Source organism: Centruroides sculpturatus, unplaced genomic scaffold (genome assembly GCF_000671375.1).
Source record: "Centruroides sculpturatus isolate CEXI.00-Female unplaced genomic scaffold, Cexi_2.0 scaffold112, whole genome shotgun sequence".
NCBI classification, from domain to species: domain Eukaryota; kingdom Metazoa; phylum Arthropoda; class Arachnida; order Scorpiones; family Buthidae; genus Centruroides; species Centruroides sculpturatus.
Window position 1 is genome coordinate 55,634 of NW_019384367.1, and position 25,016 is coordinate 80,649.

General features: G+C 31.3%; 1 protein-coding gene across 1 annotated transcript in view; it reads left to right on the forward strand.

Moving 5' to 3' along the window:
- Positions 1-590: 590 nt before the first annotated feature.
- The window catches only part of LOC111612740 (nuclear pore complex protein Nup160-like), a 51,026-nt gene continuing 26,600 nt past the window's right edge, over positions 591-25,016 (forward strand). The window contains exons 1-7 of the mRNA XM_023353988.1: positions 591-717; positions 13,779-13,890; positions 18,195-18,402; positions 18,482-18,713; positions 20,359-20,437; positions 24,106-24,220; positions 24,710-24,788. Coding sequence (XP_023209756.1) covers positions 639-717; positions 13,779-13,890; positions 18,195-18,402; positions 18,482-18,713; positions 20,359-20,437; positions 24,106-24,220; positions 24,710-24,788 — 904 coding nt within the window. The 5' untranslated portion in view covers positions 591-638. The remainder of the gene's footprint in view (positions 718-13,778; positions 13,891-18,194; positions 18,403-18,481; positions 18,714-20,358; positions 20,438-24,105; positions 24,221-24,709; positions 24,789-25,016) is intronic.

Here is a 25,016-nt window from a genome sequence, read left to right on the forward strand (position 1 = left end):
AGTAGCAAATATAGTGTTGCTGATAAATCAGCTTTAATACAGCCTGGTAATTGAATCAATGACAGTCTGTTTCAAATGAAACAGGATATTTTATTAGATTGCTTTCCCGGCTGTATTAAAGCCACTTTATCAAGCAACACGTGTTATATCAAGACTCTTGAGAAAGACATCCGTATGGCCGAGCGGTCAAGTTGGTAGCTTACCAATTTGGGAGACCTGGGATCAAATCCGGACGGGTGGAATAATCTCCAGGAATTTTTCGGGGGTGGTCCGACCGGATATGTCTGCTTCATGTCCCTCAACATCCGGCCATCCCATTCTGGGCCTGGCCGAACCCATAATGAGCTTGCTAAAATGAGGCCTTTTTAGTGCCCACAGAGCGGAAGAGTTAAAAAGACTTTTGAGAAATATACAGTATACCATAATTTTGGCATTTCTAATTTTTGCAGTTTGACTGTAAATTTAATATCATTATATTCGTTATTAAAATTATCAAATGGACTACGCTTAATGGTTTACACATTTTAATTATAATTTCACTGTTATTAAAAAATATATATACGTCTTATGTCGATTTGAATAACCAGGGGTCGCTGTTTATTTGTGGAATGGCGGGAGAAGAAAGCGTGGTGTAAAGTATGGGTGCCGTACAATATATAGAAGTTCAGCCTTATCCCGAAAGTTATGGGGGCGAAAAAGATTTGACAGTAAATGCGGGTAAGCTAAAGAATAAAATCAATCTTAAAATAATTTATAAAATTAATAGTTTACAAAAACCGTTAAGTCTGAAAAGTCTTAATATAGAAATGGAGAATTTAAACGAGTGCATTTTTTAAGATCACAAAAGTCTTAAAAGTCACGGAAAGGGAGAGGGGGAAATGTACCTTTTGATAAATCTTGGCAAAATACCGACATCTCGCTACATCCACCTGACGAGATATAACCCTTTCAAATTTAGTCATGCCTGACATATTCAGTATATTAGATTAGAAGTCTGATAACTGAAGAACAAAGGTTTTTATCACGTTGCTGGAGGTTGTTTTTGTTTCGAATATTTAAATCTAAATTTAAAAGCTATACAGCAGCTATGTTTAAATTGTTGGTAAAATTCAAGCTCTGAATGAGCTTGTATTTTACCAACTTGAACCAACAAAGAAACCATACTTGTACTGTACATGCAACCCTTCACAAGATATTCTTCTCCAAAGGTCATTTTAATGTGTATTGGTATACTGCCTACTCTCCACACACTACAAGTTGCTCACTATTGCTTGCACCTCAGCACCTGGGTGGGAGTGAGCTCTCGTACTCCATAAAAGTATAGAACATCATGTACTCCAAGAACAGTCAAGTGGATTACTCGAAACCGGCATAGTCACTTGGGCTAAATAGTTAAATGTGATAGTCTTAGTGGAGCGACGTGACTTGTGATCTCGAGTGACCTGATTTTGGGAGGTTGTTCTCGTGAAGGGTTACTTATGAAAGTATGATTCCTTACACTTTTTTGCTTCTATAGGTATGCTCTACGGCTCTAATAAGATCTCAAATGTCTCATTCAGAGCTTGAAAATTGCTGAAATAGAAAAAAAAAGTAATGATTTTGATCATCTATTTATGTGTTTATATATGCAAAGTTTTTAAAGGCAATATTTATCTAAAATGTTGCATCCAAATACCTGTGTATTTGGAAACAGTTTATTTAGACACTATTAATGCTGATTTAACAGTTTTATTGATGATTTAATGACTGTTTATCATCTCAAGTTAAACCTAGCATAAGATTTAAATAAAAAATTTGGCTAAAATTTGTAATAACCTTGCATCAATTCTAGATTTAATTCCTAACTCTAAATTATAATTTGACTTGCCGATTATGGCAAGTTAATTTTCAAATTATAAGTCAATGCATGTGCTATTTGAATTTGTCATAAAACAACATAGATATATACAATTTGAAAGATTTCTGACTTATTTGAACCAAGTCATACTGTAAGTACTGAAAATGACAACTATGTCATTTGATATTATAATATACTTTTAGTATTTTGTAGGAATTTCTTATTTTAAGGTTTTTTCAAAAAATAACAATTATTTATTATTTTATGTTGTTATTGCCTAGCTAAATATTATATTTGGTTATATTGATCTCTATATTCTTCCAAAGTTCTACTTGTTTTTACAAATTTTTTTATTTTTAATGTATCTGTATTTTGCAAATAGTTCTAACAAAACATCTTTTTGGTATTTATATAATTTTTTTAATTGTTGGGTTCTATAGTACTAAAAATGTATTCAGTTACTGCATAAGGATTTTGTGCAAATATGCAATGGCATTTTAGAACAAATTAGAGAGCTTCTAACATAGCTATCCATTTAAATCTAAGGATTTTTAATCAAGTCCAGTATACTCTGGTCTGTATGGAACTGGATCTCTGGTCAGATAAACAAATGGCCAGTTAATTTGAAAATACATGCAAAAGACTATTTATAGGATAATACATAGTTAAAACATTATTTGTCCTGCCCTTTTACTGTGTTTGCGACATGATAGCAAAGTTTCATATGCTGCGTGATATACGTGCACAATTGTTTTGTTTGCATTCTGCACTCTGAACTTCTGTTTGTAAAAAGCAGACAGAAGATTTATTTTAATAAAATTGCAGTGTGATGGCAGCTACTTGAAGCAATTCAAAGTTAACTGATTATACAGAGAGTTGCTAAGCATTACTGAAATAACACTAATGCTGTAATGGTCAGATCTGTTCCATATGAATCTAATGTAGATGAATTCATCAATGACAATATTGTGCTCACTGCACGAGATTTTATCATATGCTCAGCATTCATCTTACTTCTGTTCTCAACTCTGAAGCACAGAAAAATGTTATAAATCAATAAAAGTACTGTATGTAACAACACAACAAATTTCACGGTTAATGCAAATATTTTAATATAATTAGATTGTTTGGAGAAAAAGTTCTTTTACTTGGAAAATTATGTACCAAAACATCTGATATAAGTAAATATTAATATACAGTGTCTTGCAAAATGATGAAAAGCATACTGTTTTGTGGGATAGAAAAAAATTTACTTCTACAATTTTTCTTGATATTTAATAATTTTTAGGGTTTCCATTTGACTTGTGATTTGTTTTATTTTATTTTATTGAAGACAAATTTTACTAATTTATTTATAATCTGATCATTTGTTCAGTTATTTACAGTATGTGTTCTGATTGTTATTCAATCAGCAATGTACTATACCGGGTTAAAGTAAACAAAAAACAAGCTTCTTGGTAAAAAAGCGTTACAAACATTTTCGAACTTGTAAGTTCTTCCTCAGGTAATAGACATCTAAGTGAATGCCATTCAAACTCAATTCAAATAAGAACACCATTAAGAATTCTATCGCACGTACGAGATCGATATGTGCGATACGTGCAATAGAATTCTTAATGGTGTTCTTATTTGAATTGAATTTGAATGGCATTCACTTAGACGTCTGTTACCTGAGGAAGAACTTACAAGTTCGAAAACATTTGTAACGCTTTTTTACCAAGGAGCACACTGGCAACAGGTTCCTGGTACGTTGTTTTTTGATTGTTATTCTATTGATATGAGCAAGCCAGTAGCTCGAGTGTTTGGCATGTTCATTCAGAAAATTATAATGCTAGGAATTTTATAAAATTATACATTTTTATGTATAGACAAATTTGAATTACATCTGACCATTACAGTCTACCATCATAACATAAGGAATCACAATGTTAGACTATGATGTTCATAATCTAACATATGATTGCAAGCCTGACTGTAAACGTCACACTTAGCATGTGTGATGTTTACAGTTAGGCTTGTAATCATAGTCACAAACTCGGCAGCACCAAAACTGCACAGATTTATTACTTATACTTAGGGCTTTGCTGTGTCGCATGAAACTTCTCCGTAGGGCATCTTTTTTATCTCACAACATACTTGAACCTATAATTAAATTTCCACAGAAAAATCAAGTGATTTAAAGCTGTTTGTAAACATTATATTGCCATATTAGTTGCCACTTAACCAAATTCTTTTTGTCCATATTTTTTATGAATTAAATAAAACAGTATTGTTCTTTAAAATAGTAGCAGGTTACAACAACATATACTGTGTGGTATGGGTGCTGTATAATGTTGATTGATTCAAAAATCACTTTAATCCTAATAGGTTGATTTTTCACACAGCTAGTCCAAGTTAAGTGAGACAAGACTTTATTACATTAAACTTTTTAATCATATTTTTACATCAAATGCATTTCAGGCTAATATAACTTTATAGCCCCTCTTCAGTGCTATTAAGAACAAGAGTAAAATAATAAGTCATGACATTATTGTAATAAACTATAATATTTTACATAACACAATTTGCATATTTACTTACATGCATGAGAACATAGAAACAATTTGAAACCCAGAATCCACTTTTCAATAAATTATTAGTATAAATACATCAAACTAGTATGACATCATATGATTACGCATTAGTAACAATTTTAAAACCTTAAAAATTAAAATTGACTAAATTAATCCATACATGTACAATTTGGATGAAAATTTCATACAATTCTTAAAATAATACAACAAAATTCAATCTTTATTACAAAAATTGCTTTAGTATTCACTAATTCCAGTTTCTATACAGAGGTTACGAAGGTGTTTATAAAAACAATTTGGCTTGTAAAAGTACATTGTAAGTGTTGTATAATTATATAATACATTTATCACCTATATCAATGGAACAGTTAAATGTTACTTACTATATTTAATAATAAGATATTCACACATTGCAACACCTATAATTAAAGGTTCGTGACAACATTAAAAACCTAGATAATATTAACACAAGCAAATAGGTAAAAGAAGCTGTTGAGCAAGTATAATCATAGGATGTCATACTGATTTGCTGTATTTATACTGATAACACAGGTCAACAAAAAAAAATTTTTTTTTTTTGGTGCCTAGGATTTTAGAACTGATTTTAGCTATATTTGGGTTGCTGAATCCAAATATGAAATCAGTTTTTCTCTATCAGCTCTACTTTTTTAGTATCAGGTCTGTAAAACTTGTACAGAACATTTACAACAGTGGACTACTAGAAAAAGAAAAAGTCTGAAATATGGCATAGTGATGGTTTGGATTGAACCCAAAAATCACTTCGATGACTGTTATTTCTGCCTAGTAAATATTAGTGGAATCAATCGTAACAACCGTAGCAAGTGGACTTATCCTGATTTAGTCTCTGCAAGACGCCCGGTCCCTCACTCACAGGAAGTGCCAGTTCCATCATTTCACCAGTTACAAGAGCACTGTATGTAACAACACAACAAATTTCACGGTTAATGCAAATATTTTAATATAATTAGATTGTTTGGAGAAAAAGTTCTTTTACTTGGAAAATTATGTACCAAAACATCTGATATAAGTAAATATTAATATACAGTGTCTTGCAAAATGATGAAAAGCATACTGTTTTGTGGGATAGAAAAAAATTTACTTCTACAATTTTTCTTGATATTTAATAATTTTTAGGGTTTCCATTTGACTTGTGATTTGTTTTATTTTATTTTATTGAAGACAAATTTTACTAATTTATTTATAATCTGATCATTTGTTCAGTTATTTACAGTATGTGTTCTGATTGTTATTCAATCAGCAATGTACTATACCGGGTTAAAGTAAACAAAAAACAATGTACCAGGAACCTGTTGCCGGTGTGCTTCTTGGTAAAAAAGCGTTACAAACATTTTCGAACTTGTAAGTTCTTCCTCAGGTAATAGACATCTAAGTGAATGCCATTCAAACTCAATTCAAATAAGAACACCATTAAGAATTCTATCGCACGTACGAGATCGATATGTGCGATACGTGCAATAGAATTCTTAATGGTGTTCTTATTTGAATTGAATTTGAATGGCATTCACTTAGACGTCTGTTACCTGAGGAAGAACTTACAAGTTCGAAAACATTTGTAACGCTTTTTTACCAAGGAGCACACTGGCAACAGGTTCCTGGTACGTTGTTTTTTGATTGTTATTCTATTGATATGAGCAAGCCAGTAGCTCGAGTGTTTGGCATGTTCATTCAGAAAATTATAATGCTAGGAATTTTATAAAATTATACATTTTTATGTATAGACAAATTTGAATTACATCTGACCATTACAGTCTACCATCATAACATAAGGAATCACAATGTTAGACTATGATGTTCATAATCTAACATATGATTGCAAGCCTGACTGTAAACGTCACACTTAGCATGTGTGATGTTTACAGTTAGGCTTGTAATCATAGTCACAAACTCGGCAGCACCAAAACTGCACAGATTTATTACTTATACTTAGGGCTTTGCTGTGTCGCATGAAACTTCTCCGTAGGGCATCTTTTTTATCTCACAACATACTTGAACCTATAATTAAATTTCCACAGAAAAATCAAGTGATTTAAAGCTGTTTGTAAACATTATATTGCCATATTAGTTGCCACTTAACCAAATTCTTTTTGTCCATATTTTTTATGAATTAAATAAAACAGTATTGTTCTTTAAAATAGTAGCAGGTTACAACAACATATACTGTGTGGTATGGGTGCTGTATAATGTTGATTGATTCAAAAATCACTTTAATCCTAATAGGTTGATTTTTCACACAGCTAGTCCAAGTTAAGTGAGACAAGACTTTATTACATTAAACTTTTTAATCATATTTTTACATCAAATGCATTTCAGGCTAATATAACTTTATAGCCCCTCTTCAGTGCTATTAAGAACAAGAGTAAAATAATAAGTCATGACATTATTGTAATAAACTATAATATTTTACATAACACAATTTGCATATTTACTTANAAACATATATTTCGCTAAAATGCTATATCTTAAAAATTAGAGCTCCTAGGCAAAAACTAATGCCATATTTGAATTCAGGACATCAAATTCATATGAAATCAGCTCAAAATACCTGGGCACCAAAACCACTGTTGACCTGTGTAATTTATTGAAAAATGTATTCAGAGTTTCAAATTGTGTTATACAAAATATAGTTTATTACAATAATGTCATGACTTATTATTTTACTCTTGTTCTTAATAGCCCTGAAGAGGGGCTATAAATATTGTTTAATTAAAATGCCTCAATGTCCTTTTTTTCTTACTAAAATGTAAATTTTTCGACTATAAATTCATATCTTCGATTATCAGGACTTATTATACTGGCTTTACAGATAATGCTACAAAGTTTAACAGAAAACAATTTTTATTTTATTCCATATACTCCATATATACATAATAAGTCCTGATAATTGAAGATACGAATTTATAGTAAAAAAATTTACATGTTAGTAAGGGGCTATAAAGTTATGCAGTATTAGCCCAAAATGCATTTGATGTAAAGATATGCTGTAAAAGTTTAATGTAATAAAGTCTTATGTCACTTAACTTGGACTTGCTGTGTCAAAAATCAACCTATTAGGAATAAAGTGATTTTTGAATCTATCAATAATAGTTATTTAAATTAATAATTTTCATTTACATAAGAAAAGCAATTAACATTAAGTCTTAATTTGCATTAAAAACTGGCATGATAATTGTCTTTAGAAACCTGCCCAATGTCCCACTATTTCTAAGTTAAAATAATTTGAACTAAATTTGAACAATTATAGATACGTTTTTGATTAAAAGAAGATTTCATTTTAAATGAAATAACTCGGTGTTGTGCTCATATAATTTTGCTTATGAAGATATGTATATTTCTACTACATTATGTATACTTTTATTTGTTATAACAACGAAAAACTCATATAATCAATTTAAAGAGGTTTTTAAAAACAACACTCCAATACTGGTTAATATTAATCCAAGATCAACTACTTCACAAAACCATGTTTTGTGAAGTAGTTGATCTTGGATTAATATTAACTAGTGGATCTGTGTCCAGCTTTTGAAAATTGAAATTTTCAGCGAGGAAGAATGCAAGAAGAAGGATTATTCTTCTGGATCATTGATGTTTGTGTTGAACAAAATGTAGACATAGTGATGAGAGTAGGGCATTGGGGATAGAAGAAAGTCAGACCCACTGATATGAGAATCTGGAGCACCCTAGCATACAAATGAACAAGACAAAAGTCTCATGCAGTGATGGGTTCAACAGTCAACTCGTGGACCATAGCCCAAGAGTGGGAATCTGTCACACATCAACAGATGCCTATATAAACTATTTGATGCTGTTTTTAGAAGCAGATCCTTTTCTATTGCCAATGGTTACTTTAGCTCTCAACCATAGAAATGTAATGTTGCCAGAGAGGATGAGTGGCAATGCATTGTGATTTCAGACAACTTTGGTTCAATTTTCTGCATCATGATGTGCATGAAAGCAATGCAGCAAAATATTCCTGGAGACATACATTTTTCAACACCTTACAGGCCCAGCACCATCTGTTATGGTATGGGACAGGCATGGCCAACATACGGCCCGTCTAATGAATTTATGTGGCCCGTGATAATCTTTCAATATTAGCTACTCAAGTCTGAATAGCTTGATGAAAAATTCTGATGCCTATAAAAAAAAAAGTCAACAACTCACTGTGCGTTTAGAGTTAACCCTCCATTTCAAATCTCGTAAGTANATATTCCTGGAGACATGCATTTTTCAACACCTTACAGGCCCAGCACCATCTGTTATGGTATGGGACAGGCATGGCCAACATACGGCCCGTCTAATGAATTTATGTGGCCCGTGATAATCTTTCAATATTAGCTACTCAAGTCTGAATAGCTTGATGAAAAATTCTGATGCCTATAAAAAAAAAAGTCAACAACTCACTGTGCGTTTAGAGTTAACCCTCCATTTCAAATCTCGTAAGTATAGCGTAGAATGTTGATAAAGCATGATAATGTGAAAAATATATCTGTAATCTCTATCTACAATTTAGTCTCTACGGAGTGACACCACAATGAGATCTCGCACCACCTCAAAATCTTCCTAGGGTAGCCTCTGGTTTGGCCCGTGGAAAAAGTTTTCTTTCCAATTCAGCCTGGGGGCAAAAACAGTTGGCCACCCCTGGTATGGGATGTCATTGGGTTTCATTTTCATTTTCATCTCATAAACATTGCTGGTACATTTCTGGTTGATATGTTTTTCACTATTTGGCACATAATGTGTCACAATCATTGGGGTAGTGTAGGAATTTGAGAAATGTAGTGGTATAAAATGATAGTGCAGGTGTTAGACTCTTATTAAACTTACAGTTTTAACATGGACATAATATTTATTACAGTGGAATCTGGTTAACTTGAATAGGTTTGGGAAAAAAAATTCAGACTTTGAGTTAAAACATTTGAAGTTAGAGGTTCGGCTAAAAATCAAGATTTTGTGCATCATATTGGTGATACAAAATAAACTAGCCATGTGATATTTCCATGGGTCTTATTGTGTAGAATCATTACATCGTTGGAAAATCTGAAGAACAACTCTTGAAGGAGTTTGAAAACATTTGCTGTTTGTTTATTTGTATTTTTGCACTGGCTATTGGATCCAAGTATGTTATTAATTTTACTTGTTATTGACATTTACAATCTTTTTTTTTATTTTAAAGTCAAGCCTTTGGCTATCCTCAAAAATAAAACCTTTTTCTAACTTTTAAAAATACAATTGAAAATAATTGGACTTTCCTGTTACCCTTGTTCAAGTGCTAGAAAAGCTATACAAGAGACCTTACCACTTTTTTTCATTTACTTTTGTTTGGAAATTCACTTTGCTTTTAAGCATTTGTTTATATATATAATATATATAAAATATTTAATACTTAACATATACAAGTATCTCAACCTGATAAATTTGAAATATGCCAAACAACTATTGGATTATATCAGGTAGTTGTTTGGCATATTATATACAGTGGATGATCGGTTAATGAACAAATCGGATAACGAACACTTTTGCGAAAGATTTTTATGACCTGACATGATCGAATAATGAACACTTCACTGAACAAACATAAAAAGAAGCGACGGAAATAGCAAATACCAATTGATTTTCCTTTGTCTTCAAGTAACTTTTTGGAGCATGGGAGATATCAATGTCAATGCTCAACCCAATATATACTGATCAGTTAGTATTCCTTGAACTTTGAAATACTCCCTTGTAATTCCAGCCTTTTATTTTACTGACAAACAATTCTTTTATAGTATTCATGACACTGTTGGGCGGGCACTCATTAAGTTTTGCATCGGTTTTTATTTTTGAAAGGCAAGAGTATAATAGCAAAGGTAGAGAGTGGGGAGACGATGTCTGATGTTGCTGGGCAATATGGCTTGAACAAATCTACAGTAGTGTGCAGTTCAATCTTATCTAAGAAAGATACAGTATAATTAAGAAAACTCAAGCAGCTAAAGGAGTAACAAATATTACATCTGAGAAATAAAGAACATTGAAGAGTTCATAATGGGTTCAGATCTGACGACAGAAGAACACCAAGAAACTCAGCGAGATATGTTTTATTATGAAAAAGATGATTAATGACGATATCTGCTATTAATTAAAGATCTTTTGAAGAAGTGGGGAGATGTCAGATCAGTGGTCTTAGAATGGCATACAAACCAGGTTGAGGTTAATAGGCTTGGGGATCTCTACAATTACAATGTTATTAATTCTGAAAATCCTGAAGAAGAGAGAAAAGCAATCAACATTAGACAGATTATTTAACCCCCACAAACAAAAAACATGACTAATAAAAATGCAAGTTTGTGTATATATATATGTACCTATGTATTTTNAAATTCACTTTGCTTTTAAGCATTTGTTTATATATATAATATATATAAAATATTTAATACTTAACATATACAAGTATCTCAACCTGATAAATTTGAAATATGCCAAACAACTATTGGATTATATCAGGTAGTTGTTTGGCATATTATATACAGTGGATGATCGGTTAATGAACAAATTGGATAACGAACACTTTTGCGAAAGATTTTTATGACCTGACATGATCGAATAATGAACACTTCACTGAACAAACATAAAAAGAAGCGACGGAAATAGCAAATACCGATTGATTTTCCTTTGTCTTCAAGTAACTTTTTGGAGCATGGGAGATATCAATGTCAATGCTCAACCCAATATATACTGATCAGTTAGTATTCCTTGAACTTTGAAATACTCCCTTGTAATTCCAGCCTTTTATTTTACTGACAAACAATTCTTTTATAGTATTCATGACACTGTTGGGCGGGCACTCATTAAGTTTTGCATCGGTTTTTATTTTTGAAAGGCAAGAGTATAATAGCAAAGGTAGAGAGTGGGGAGACGATGTCTGATGTTGCTGGGCAATATGGCTTGAACAAATCTACAGTAGTGTGCAGTTCAATCTTATCTAAGAAAGATACAGTATAATTAAGAAAACTCAAGCAGCTAAAGGAGTAACAAATATTACATCTGAGAAATAAAGAACATTGAAGAGTTCATAATGGGTTCAGATCTGACGACAGAAGAACACCAAGAAACTCAGCGAGATATGTTTTATTATGAAAAAGATGATTAATGACGATATCTGCTATTAATTAAAGATCTTTTGAAGAAGTGGGGAGATGTCAGATCAGTGGTCTTAGAATGGCATACAAACCAGGTTGAGGTTAATAGGCTTGGGGATCTCTACAATTACAATGTTATTAATTCTGAAAATCCTGAAGAAGAGAGAAAAGCAATCAACATTAGACAGATTATTTAACCCCCACAAACAAAAAACATGACTAATAAAAATGCAAGTTTGTGTATATATATATGTATATATGTATTTTTATTATTACATATAAATAAACGTAGTAAGAAAGTATATATTTTTTATGTTTTGGGGTCTCCAGAACGAATTAATCAAATTCCCATACAAACCTATGCTAAATTGATAATCGGTTAACGAACAATTCGGATAGCGAACAAAGTCTTGGAACAGATTATGTTCGTTAACTGATCACCACTGTATTTAATACCATGCATATGCCATAATTAGAATAGATTCTTTCCCCTTTTTTGCTATGTTTGGGGAAATAATTTTCTCATCAAAAATTTTTTTTGAAAATTAGACAAATACCAATATTTATACATAGTGGTTTAAATCCACCTCTAAACTAATCAAGCAAGTAGTTTTGCTTTCTGTCAATAGATTGTGACAATCTATTGACAGAAATAATCTGTTTGTAATACAAAAACAACCTGTAACTGAAACCTATAATAAGTGAAGTTCTATAAATGTATTTAACTTTGTTTTGCGACATACTAATTCTGATAATATTAGAAGACCAATATATACTTATCATGATAGAGGTGGAAAACCAGGACTACTCAGAGGTATTGCCTGGGGTGAAAAGGTGAAAAAAGAGAGGGGAAGAGGAAGACAGGGAACAGTGAGATAGGATAGATGGTGAAAGAGGGAAGTCATGAGTACCAGCATCTCCTTTATTTTAAATACAAAAAACAATTTATAACTCGGAGAACATTATACTTGTATGTACAAGACTATAAGTATGGTGTGTTAACAATACTTTTACAGAACACATTTATGTCCTTGAATACATGTAACAAGTTTGTTGTAACTGTTGTGGTACATTTTGCTTGTTTCCTTTGAAAGTTATTGTTGGTTTACCCTGTTTGCAGTTTACATGTCAGAATTCCTTCTGTATGTAGGTAATCCAGTTGCACCCTGTTTTATAGTTCGGTTACACACTAATCTTGAATTGTTCAGTTGCATACTATTGAATAGTTGAGTTATGCACACTTGTTGAATGAACACTGAAACACATACTTTATATAGGTCATCTTGTTGCACATTGTTGTATAGTCTGATTGCATTAACCATGAGTAGTTCAGTTTTCTACTACCCGTGATGATTCAGTTGCACACAGTTGGAGAATGAACACCAGAACACAGACTATATTTGGATAGTTCAGATGTACCCCATTGAAGAGTACAGTTGCTAGCTGACTGTGAATAGTTCAATTGCACACTGTTAAAGAGTACAAAACTGGATGTGAGTTCTGTTGCATTTTAGCTGTGGGTAGTTCAGTTGTGCAATAGCAATATCATATAACAATACAATATAGTAAGTAGACCTTATCACATAATAAAATTAGCCTAATAATAAAATTTATTCTACATTGGCATAACTGACTGAACTCATTGGTATGAAATGTTTGTGTAGAAGTAGAAATCAGACTTATTATAGAAAAACAAAATTGTACAGTTGAAAGAGGATGTTGAATACATTACTAGGAAAATCCAGAAACTCAAACCCTTTACACCTATACAACAAAAACATCTGAATAAATGATTTTATGCATCACTGTATGTTTTCAAATATGCTTGTTATTTATTCACATTATTTTAAATATGTGATGATTTTAAATTGCAAAAATTATGGAGTATGTTGCTAAGCAATAAAAATGTCAGACTTGGAATACTGAAGGCAGTTAGGAGTGAAGCTTTTTGTACATACTGTAAAATATTCTGATATATATTTACCATATATTTTGAATACTGTCTAGGTTTTTATAAAGTGTATAAAAATTCAAAATTTATACCTAATGTTAAAAATGATCATTAAAGGGATTTCATTTTTGAATCACTTGAATTCAAAATGTAACTTAAGTTACTTGTATTATGACATTAATTAATTAAAATTTTAAATTAAAAAGTGTTCTGTTTAAAATATATTTTTAACTTCACTCACTTATTTGTGTTATTTATAGAAGCTGCTCAAAGTACTTTACAAGACATCAAACTTCCAGAAAGTGCAGGAGGTTATGCATATCAAGAAAGCTGTTTTCTGTCAACCCCCACAAGCAATCGTTACATATATTGGTAACTAAAATTTAATTTTTTTTACATATAAATAAACAATTTAAGCAATTCTTTAATATAGCTATTTAATTATTAATTTTATTTAATAAAAAGGAATATTTTAGTTAAGATTTATTTTCCATTAATGTATAGTGTTTCCCAAAATAAGAATGGAGTCAATGTGCTGGATCGTGAATGTGTGTGTTACTCCACCACCATTGCTACGCAACAAAAATTCTTTGAAATATTATGCTTGAATTTTGAAAAAACAAATGTTAAAACTTTAAACATTTTATCATATGGTATTTTTGTTTTTTGTGACTGAAGGGTCAGCACTGGGTCAGCGATGCCTACATCAGGACTGACATCATTGTTGCTCAACATGAGCATAGAAGGTTTTGCTGCCTTGCAAGCAGTCACATACATAAGTGGTTGGATTCAGGATGGAGGAGACTGTGTACATGAAAGACGTGCACTCTACAACTCATTTAGCAATAGTGGATCCCATACTGAGAGAGAGAGAGAGAGACAGAGAGTTTACATGTGATTGCGAGTTGCTAAATATCTGAAGTTGTACGTTCCTTGGGGAGTTGCGTACACTTGCACAGGTGGACTTGTCCCGAGAATGGTATTGTCCTTGGCAGGTAGGATTTTGGTCATTGGCTATCAGGGCAATGATGATGTAGATAGGCGGTATATCCAAATCTGGAGTGAACACTCAAAGAACAAACCCTACTGTCATCTTTGATCTTTCTTCTTTTATTTGGGGGGTCTTTCCCTTTAATTTCAATAACCTTTTTAGGATATGTTGGTTGGTTAAACCAATAACAATTTTTTTTTGCTATGTTCCCAACACATTTAAAAGTGACACATTCAGATGTGTCATCTCTGGACAAGGAATCAAGTCTGTGGGGAAATGGAATCACTTCCTGCTACTGCAATTGAGAGTTAAAATTTTAGCAGAATTATTTAAGTAAATTTTTTCTATTTAGCTTGAGTTCTCACGTTTTCATAACCTTAGATTTCTTGCAAAAAGATCAGAAATTTCAAATAGATTATAATAGTTTAAACATACTTTATCGTATAATGTAATATCATATACAACAATCTAATTCAGTTAGTAATGCCAAATACTGTTTGACTATATTATGGAAATATTGGCCTTAATATAGCCCAATAAATAATCTAGTGGATCATTTGGCAATATCTTACAATTTAAATACAAAGTTCATCAACACCTAAACACCAGGGTGAAAATTATCACTACATCAGGTAGCCTGGTAGACCCTCATAGAAGCCAACACTTAATTATCATCCACCCATGAATGCACATTCCCATAGCAACGGATTTTATCTAATAGGAGTTCAATTTATTTTAAATATTCACGTTCCATCAAATTTTACCTGAAGAAGAACTGTTTGAAAGCGTTTGTGATAAACTGTATTTTCACTTAGCACACTGATAACAGATTCATGACGTAGTGATAATCTTACAATTTGTTAATATATGTTCTACATATACTGTATTATGTTTTACTTTATAATGAACATGGAACTGTTTTCGTTCGCATTTGTAGACTAATGAACATTGGCATCATCCTTACTCTGGGAAAGACTATAAATCATTTAATTATTTATACTTCTAATAGATCGAAGTAATATAAAATTATTCTAATCATTAATTAAACTTTTTAGCTGTTAATCAAGAAAAATTTGATAAATCTTTAATGTTCAGTTTGTGTATTAACTAGATCATTCTTATTATTATCCTTATCACATTTTATTGATAAGACTGTGTCTTGTTTATAAAATCATACTGCTGGTTTATGTTACCGGCTTAGAGGTATGAAGTAGTACAGGTAGAGAGTTGATATTTGGCACAGAGTATTAGGTGCCCAAATCATTTGCGCATAAAAAATCCAGACTTGTAGGTAGTCAAGGGACCGAGAACTGAGTCAAAATAAAATACAAAATGACGACCCTCTTCTACAAACAGGCAAAACACGCACCTCACCCCATCAAAGTCAGGTGGAGGAGAGTACCACCCACAGTCATTCTAAGAAGTGAACTCTGACCTTAGGACCTGAACACAGTTTCTTCTATGTTAAATAAAATTTGTAATCTAATTTTGTAAATTTGGGAGTGCTTCAAATATGACATTAAAACGGAGTGTTGTTACAAGTAGGTTTTTTAACATTATCTAGTATAGTAAAATCGTGGGACTGATAAAAATTTGATGTTATATTAGGGTTGTCATTACATTCAATGATGTTATAATTGGGTTAAACAGTATATTGTTTGTGCAAAATAAAAAAAAATAATTTCAGATGATACAATAGCCACGATTATTTTTTTCAAAAATGGGAAATTTTCATTACGCATCGACAAAAATTCAACCTGGGCCAACACGCAACGGAGAGAAATTTCGAAATTGGGTGGGTTAATTTCATTGGAAATGCATCGTGGATGACCTCATGGTTGCGGCTGGCGAAGTTTAAACGATCGCGCCCAAAAGCAGCGATACCAAAGAAGATTGGAGAATGAGAACAAGACCCACCTTGATCGTCAAAGTGATTCTGCTTAGTAGTGAGTCTCTGAGACATAGACTTGTCCCAAATACGGTTTTGCCGTTTTACTTGTATTATGTATTAAGTGTGATATGTAAGGAAAAATAATGCAGTTTAATTAATGTAACCAACCAAAAGTTTATTATTAAGAAACATTTTTGACTTTATTGAAGCCATCATCAGTTTTGCTCTATACTAGAACATTTTAAAACTCCATAGTCTAAATATTGTCCTACTAATGTTTCAAATTCAAATTTTAATAAAGTCACTATGGCCAGCATGGGCCTTTTCTAAGTGTCAACAAAACAGAATCAAATAAATATAAAAAAAAACATAGGCAAATAGCAAAATAAATAAAAATTAGCTGCAATTTAATATAATTTGCAATGAAGGATAGCATTTGAACAAGAGGAGATTAGACATTTATAAATGAACAATTCAATGGATCTTGCATATTATAAAAAATCAAGTTTTTATCCAAGTTATTCCAGTGATAAATCAATTGATAGAGTAGAGATCTTTCTATCACATGCTTAATGGCTGGGAGAAGAAAATTGTATGCCCATTTAGAGTTATAGTGAGAGGGTCTGTAGTATGTTTTTAACAGATTACTGATATAAATCATTACTACTTTAGGTCCTGTGTCCCAAATTGTAACAGCATATCTTATTTTTGATTCCATACACTTGTAATATAATTTTCAGGTAATAGTTGAATCAAGATATTGCATAGTTAAAATTTAGTTTAAATTTGTATATATTCATATTCTATTTTTAGAATATGTTAAATGTTGAAAATTACAAATTTTATTTGCTGTTCTAAAATAATAAATTTTTGGTTAGTTATTGTAATTAAGGAGTTCTATTTTTCCTTACATCAGGCATGGCTCTTTACCTAAGCTTNCTGCACTAACCCGTCCCTGAGATGTTTACCAGAGGAGAACACTCTCTCTATGCTCAGCGGGCTTCCTAAGTGCCTGAGACTACCGTGTACCAGTCTCTTGCCCTTCTCTCCTTCCTCTCCCGTTCGCCCCGCAATTTAAGGGTTTTTTGGACGGGGACTTCCGACCAATCATAAATCTTTCTTGCCCGAACAGCTTTAACTCAGGTTTGCCATTTGTATATATTCATATTCTATTTTTAGAATATGTTAAATGTTGAAAATTACAAATTTTATTTGCTGTTCTAAAATAATAAATTTTTGGTTAGTTATTGTAATTAAGGAGTTCTATTTTTCCTTACATCAGGCATGGCTCTTTACCTAAGCTTGCATGCAGCCTTTTATGACTTTTTTATGACCCACAAACTATCAACATTATTAAATGTATTTCTTTCTTGAGTAATTTATAATAAGTTTGCTTGTTAAGTAAATAGAAGTCATAAGAATATAAGTAATAAATTTGAAAATTATATTGATTGTACAGTCAACCCCCCTATAAGATCATTGATTTTTCCGTTTTATCTGAATTACATGTTGTACGAGTCACTTAGATTTTACAAATACGTGTGCCGGGCTGTGAACGGCTCACATATTTGTAAAATCTAAGTGACTCGTACAACATGTAATTCAGATAAAACGGAAAAATCAATGATTTTATAGGGGGGGTCAACTGTATTTGTATGAAATGTAAAATCTGATGTTTAGCCAATTTCACATTAAAATGGTATCATGGGTTGCTCACACCTACCTTATATAATGATTCTGAAATTTGATCATTTTGATTATGTATATTATATGGAAAAATTTATTTTTATTTAGGAGAGCTTCAAATGAAATTTTAGAATTAATTGAAGTATCGTTGGATGTAAATTTGACTGGGAGTCATATAAGATTACGTTTTCAGCATACTCCTGTTCTAGAAGGAGTAAGCATACATGAAACTCATGATCAAGTTATTATTTTGGTTGCTACAATATCTAGTGTTCACAGGCTAGTTTTTCCTCATCCTCGTAAACTTATTGGAACGGTATGTTGATTTGAAAGAATATACAGTAAAATTATATTTATGAATTTAGTTTAATTTAAAAGAAAAAAAATATTTTCAGGATTATTTATCTTTCCATCCTTCAGAAGCTACACTTCCATCAATATTTTTTGATGCATCACTTGCTACTTTACAAGATAGTAAAAATCATTATGTACTAAATCATGCTGCATCAGTTGGTGTTCCTCTACCTCATACTTCGTGTTCCTGGTTGACCCCTCAGAAAGATGCTATATTTGTTTTGGCAAATAGTATTGGAACTTTATTAGTTGTCTGTTTGCCTCAAGATAAAGGTAAGATATGTTAATGAATTTAATATATATTTTAAATAAATTGTATAATTTTGGTGCCATTGGTAATGAGGGTGATCCGATTGGTATTTCGGGTCTCTCTGTATTTATCTAGTAATTATTGTATATTTATACATAGAGCAGTCATTTAAATATTATATATTTTAAATAAATTGTTAAATTTTGGTGCCATTGGTAATGAGGGTGATCCGATTGGTAAAAGAATAATATACTGATAAAGTCACATTTATACATGTGTCTATATTTATATTTGATTTATAGAGAGTTCTATGTATTGAGATATATAAAAAATTGAAAAACTTTTATTTAGACTTAAAGTATAAAGCAGTAGAATATATTTAAGCCCATGACATATATTTGAGTCATTACCCAAACAATATATCAGGCTGTAATAATGATTTAAATAAATATCATAAATTTAGATATATCACAAAATTACTTCTCTAGGCCACATTGAATTTATTCAAAAACAAATTCCACATAATACATTATAGCAAATTTTAGTATTCTTGCTAGATCTGTAGATCTGGTGGGTTTTCACTAAACTGGCAATCTGCTGATAAACAAAGGGCATGTTTTCTGATAAAGTAGCTTTAATATAGCTGGATAAGCAAGCTAATGTCATAATCTTTTTCATTTGATATTCACTATGGCATTAGCTGCTTATCTAGCTGTATTAAAGCTGTTTTACCAGAAAACATGCTGAAAAGATTTATGGAACTTAATAGGTTGGGCAGCATCTGCTGAATTCAAGTAGTTTGACTAGGGAGATATATATGTAAAACTTTTCACTTTAGGAGTAGAAAAATACATTATAATTTATAGTGTTTACTGGGACTGAAATGCAGTTTTAGTTATGGATGAATTCAAAATTAGAGATTTTATTATAAGTGAAGTTCTTTCCCAAACTCCGTCTCATTGAGTTGGTTTCCATGTGTATCACGTTTCGATGTAGTGATCCAGGTCTGATGGAAAGCACACCTCCACATTGATTGGTTTCCGGGAACTATTAAACATTGGAGAGGCCTCAGTCAGCTTGTGGAGTTGGCTCAACTGCATTGTTAGTCCATTCTCCGCACTAACCCGTCCCTGAGATGTTTACCAGAGGAGAACACTCTCTCTATGCTCAGCGGGCTTCCCAAGTGCCTGAGACTACCGTGTACAAGTCTTTTGCCCTTCTCTCCCTCCTCTCTCATTTGTTCCGCAATTTAAGGGTTTTTTGGATGGAAACTTTCAACCAATCATAAATCTTTCTTGCCCGAACAGCTTTAACTCAGGTTTGCCATTATCCAACGAGAGTCAAGCTTACAGTAACATCCAGTTTATATTCAGTTGTTTACCATATGGCAAATGGTCTATCATCTGACCACAGGTGAGTCCAATTGACAAAGTCGGCACTCCCTTTGTTTTCCCTCTGTTTACAAGTCAACACCTTACAAGTGGTATATTACCTGACCACACCTGGGTCCAATTGACAAGGTCGCACTTCTTTTGTTCCCTCTCTGCTAAAACGTCAATACTTTACACTATATACATGTATATATTTATTTATTCATTTATTTAACATTAAATACATCTAATAATTTGTTTATTAAGATTAAGATGCATTAAATTTGAATGATTACAGAAAAAGTAATAGCATTTGAATTGAAGCAGACATCAGTGATGTCAAGAATAATTAGTGGTCTTGTTCCATCTGTCATTCGGTAAGTTTTTGATTTTGAATTAATAATTTGATATTAAATTAGATGCTGAATGCTATATAATTATAATGTTTGTTTTCACTCAAAAAATATAGTATTATTGAGTGTGTTCAGAAATATCAATATACAGTAGAGCATCGTTTATTTGAAAGTCAGTTATCTGAAAGAATTCCAGTCAGCAAATTTAAATTTTCACTAGTGCTGTGGCTCTGCAATCTTTGGCTATATCTTGGTCTACTCCAATATTTTTTTTTGCTGACGTGTGTGTTTTAGCTGGCACTTTTGTATGGTGTTTTTCTGAGGACTGTGTGTCATGCTGAATCAAACGTTTTTGATACTAGATTAATTTCTAAAGTATAATTTTTTTTGTTTTTATATTTTTCAATATATTTATTTTGTTTGTACAAAATAAAGAAATAATTTTTAACAATACAATAGCCACGATTATTATTTTAAAAAGTTTACGTTAGGCTTAAAATCGGTGAAAATTCAACGCGAAGCGACACGCAATGGAGAAAAATTTCAACGTGAGATAGGTTAATATATTTTTTCATACATAATCGGTTATCCAAACAACCCCAGTCCCCAATTGATTCGGATAAACGACACTCTACTGTAATATAATAATATTTTCTTCGCTATACTATTAGCAAAAGTTGTGATTGTGAAATATTTATTTGTGAGATTATGGTGAGGGCTAAACCCTCTTGTTGTTGGGACATTAAGGACCACTCACTCTCGTTTAAGGATGGCTTAAAATAAGAATTTCGCCTGAACCTTTCGATACGTTTGCCTGTCAGGACTGACACCAGTTAGGGAAGGATATTTTGCCCTAACACACAAAATGTTTTAATCTAAATATTGTCAAGCGGGCTATTTCTGTCAAGTGGGAGGAGTTGTGGGTAAGTTCAACTCATAGCGAGTGAATGGTCCAAAGTTAGCAAATAAATGGAATCAATAAGTAAACATAACAACTAATGTTTAATAGATAAAAGAAATATACTATATACATGGTTCCAAATCGAATACAAATTTGCATAATCGAACTTAACTCTAAATATATCTCTATTCTTAGATATATTATTATGCCAAACATATACTGCTAATCATAAATGAGAAAGTAACAGTTTCTATCCTGTTCTCACAAGAGAGAGAGTTTACAAGTATGATATAAATCATACTACCTTATGATGTAAGTTGGTATGTAGTCTTCTGTTTGGAGACTAAGCATTGATATGTGGGACGATAGCGATGGAAGTTCAGGAGAGGATTGAGAATCTTGGCAGGAACTTATATGTGCGCTAATTTAATTATATTCTTTGGCTAATTTAATTATATTCATCATCTGTGGTGTGTTTGACTTCTCGTGAACTGCCTTCTGGCACCTTCGTATTATGGAGGACTGCCTCAAATGGTGGGAAAACCACCCTTTTATTGAGCTTTCTGACCAATGGCATAAAATGATTCACAGTTACAACGGGATGCACAATGACATGTAGAGGGGGTAAAAATACAGATGGTGGTCAGAATTACTGATAAAGACCTGTAGGAAAGGAAGTTGGTTTCCCTTTTCTTGAAAAACATGAGAATGTAACGTCCCTTTTTGTGAACAATATGTAAGAAATAATATATTTTCTTATACTAATTAACCTAACAAATCCCGATTCTCACACATTTATTAATCATCATTTCTCCCTAGTGTTATAGTTTTTTTCCTTTTTTTTTTTTTGTTGTTGTTGTTATAAAGCAGTGATTTTCAAAGTGGGTGCTACCATTCTTTTGAGGGTAGTAGAAAATTCATGGGGATGTTGTCAGATAAGGGGGACAAAAATTTATTTTGAATATTTATCATATATATTAATTGGTGCATCACAGTTACATTATAAAGGATCTTATCAATTCAATAAATATATATAAAATAAAAACAAAAAGACGGTAATTGTAAGATAAATAAAAACATTTAAACAATGTTTAATACTTAAAAATATATATATTTAACATCCGAATCACAATTAAAATCCCATAGATTTTATATACAATGTATACAGCAATGCGACACATGGGCGATCTGCCGAGTGGGAAAATGCCTCCTGGGAGGTCTTTTAGGGAAACTGGCTCCTGTTTAGGTGTTAGTAACGTGCAGAAAATCTGTTTGGTGGTTTTATTCACTCTGCCACTGGTGGGTCAGATTGGTGACAACAGATGTCAAAAATAAAAAATTGTTTTTAGCATCAATTTGAAGTGTATATATATATAATATGTTCTCTAAAAGGGTAGTAATCCCAAAAACTTTGGGAAACACTGTTGTAAAGTGAAAAAAAATGTTCTAGAGAAAGGAGTTAGTTAATGAATAAACTTATGCATAATAAATTCATACTATTAATAATCAACTAATACTAATATATTAATCAAATAGTTTTTCAAAAATACTTTTGTGGATTTTATATGAATGATAGGATATGAATTTAAAAAAGTCTATATAAAATGGCTTTAAAAACCAAGATCTTTACAGAAAACAGTAACAAGGTGTGAAAGGAATATTACAAAAAAATCCAGCAACAAGTTGCTTAACTTTTCTGGCAACATTTGCTTGTGCCATCTGTTGTTATATTTTATTTTTAAAAACTTTTATATTTTAAACTATTATAAAATGACAAAAAGCTTAATTTTGATGGTAGGGATAGGTTTTATTAAAAAAATTGTAAATGTTGATAATGAATAAAATCATTGTTAAGTCTGACTCTACTGGAGATAAACATGACCCTCTTTATCTCCCCATCCTGTTGATTTTTAATCACCAAAATTTAATAGTGTCAATCTCCCTAATAAACAAACCACACTGCAAAATTTCAGAAATTTTTGACAAAAAACATGAATTATATTAAGCTTCAAACAGGGTGAACATAATCATGCAAGTCCAAAAATGTAAAAATCTTGGGGGTCATTTTTTTGACAGCTTAACATGTCACTTTTGCTTTCCAGACACCAAAATGATAAGACTACCAGCATTTGCATTAATTAGTAAGTAAAACTGGTGGCAATAAATAATTTGAAGTGACCCAAAAAAAAATTTTTTTTAACTGGAGAGTTGATTTGCGATTTTTTTAAAAATTTTCCAGAGTGACTCCTGACTTTGAGAACCCAAAATAAAAGAATCAAAAGAAATGACGGGAAAATGAAATAAATCTTCATTTGTTTTCACTTTGAACATTTTTCTTAAAGCATTTGGACTTATTTGATTTGTATTTTGTAATAAAAAATGGTTTATTTCAATTCAGGTAATAATGTAATAGCACAAGTGAAATGAACACAAATTATTGAAAATGTTTAAAATAAAAACAAGTATTGTTAACATTTGTAAGGATATAAATTTGATGAAGGATCGTGTCAAGGTAAAACAAAGAAAAAAGAATAAAGATGAACATATGAACACAATACACATTTATTCAATACAAAGGACAAAAGAACAACTGCCGTTAACAGGATTCACATAAATCAGGTCATTGCACAGGCAGTAGAGTAGAGGGCACGATGATTCCAAAGGTTAAAGGTTACATTTACAACTTCCTAACAACATTTAACTAGTTTTAGATTAAATGAATTAATTTCTTAATATATAAAATTTTAAATTTTAAATATATATCTTAATAAATGCATTTTACTTGTTTCAGAGGAAATCAAGTTAGAGAAGATATGGCATATAGCTTAGTTTGCCATCCATTTAATGGGGATACTTTAATTTTTGCTTTATGTAAAGATTTTAGGATAAGAATGTGGTCATATCAGGTAAATTGTTCTTTTAATAATTCAAATAAAATAGGATCATAAAGTGAAAAAATAATTTTATTTCCTGCTATTATACTTGTTAAAATAAGTCAATTATTTACTTTATATAAAGTAGTATTAAAAATTAGGTAAGTAGTATTAAAATGATTCAGAACGTTGTTATAATACATGTAGACTATTTGCAGTTCTTTTCCCACTGCTACTATCATGATCTTTGTGCCATCTATCTCCTAATTGTAAAATGAGATACCATTGTAAGCCTACCATATATAAACTGAATGATCATTCCTTTCTAGAAATTTTATAAATTGTACACTGACTATTTCTATTTTCAGTTCACTCTCTAGATTTTAATATTAAAATATTATTACAAACATTTATTTGTCAACTTTATTAAATTATATTGGTTGTCATAAAAGAGGAGAAAAAAATATTGACATTATAGATCAAATATATTAAATAATTAAATACAGTTTATTTTTATTTTAGAGAAGAGAATGTTTAATGGATGCAAATGTGTTAGAATGTTGTGGTGATCGAATAATAAATACTCCTCTTAATTTAACAGGTAATGCTTTTAAAATGTATAATAATGATTTTACAATGTAGTAAAATAAAAATATTAATATTTGAAAAGTGAATCGTTAAATTTGCTTATAATATGAAATGAAATTATAACTATCTGTATTCATTGACTAATTTTTAATTTTAGTTTAATGTTAATAAATTAAAGTGATGTGTACATATATAGATCATATATAAAGTGTTTAAAAAGAATACAGTAAAAATTTTAATA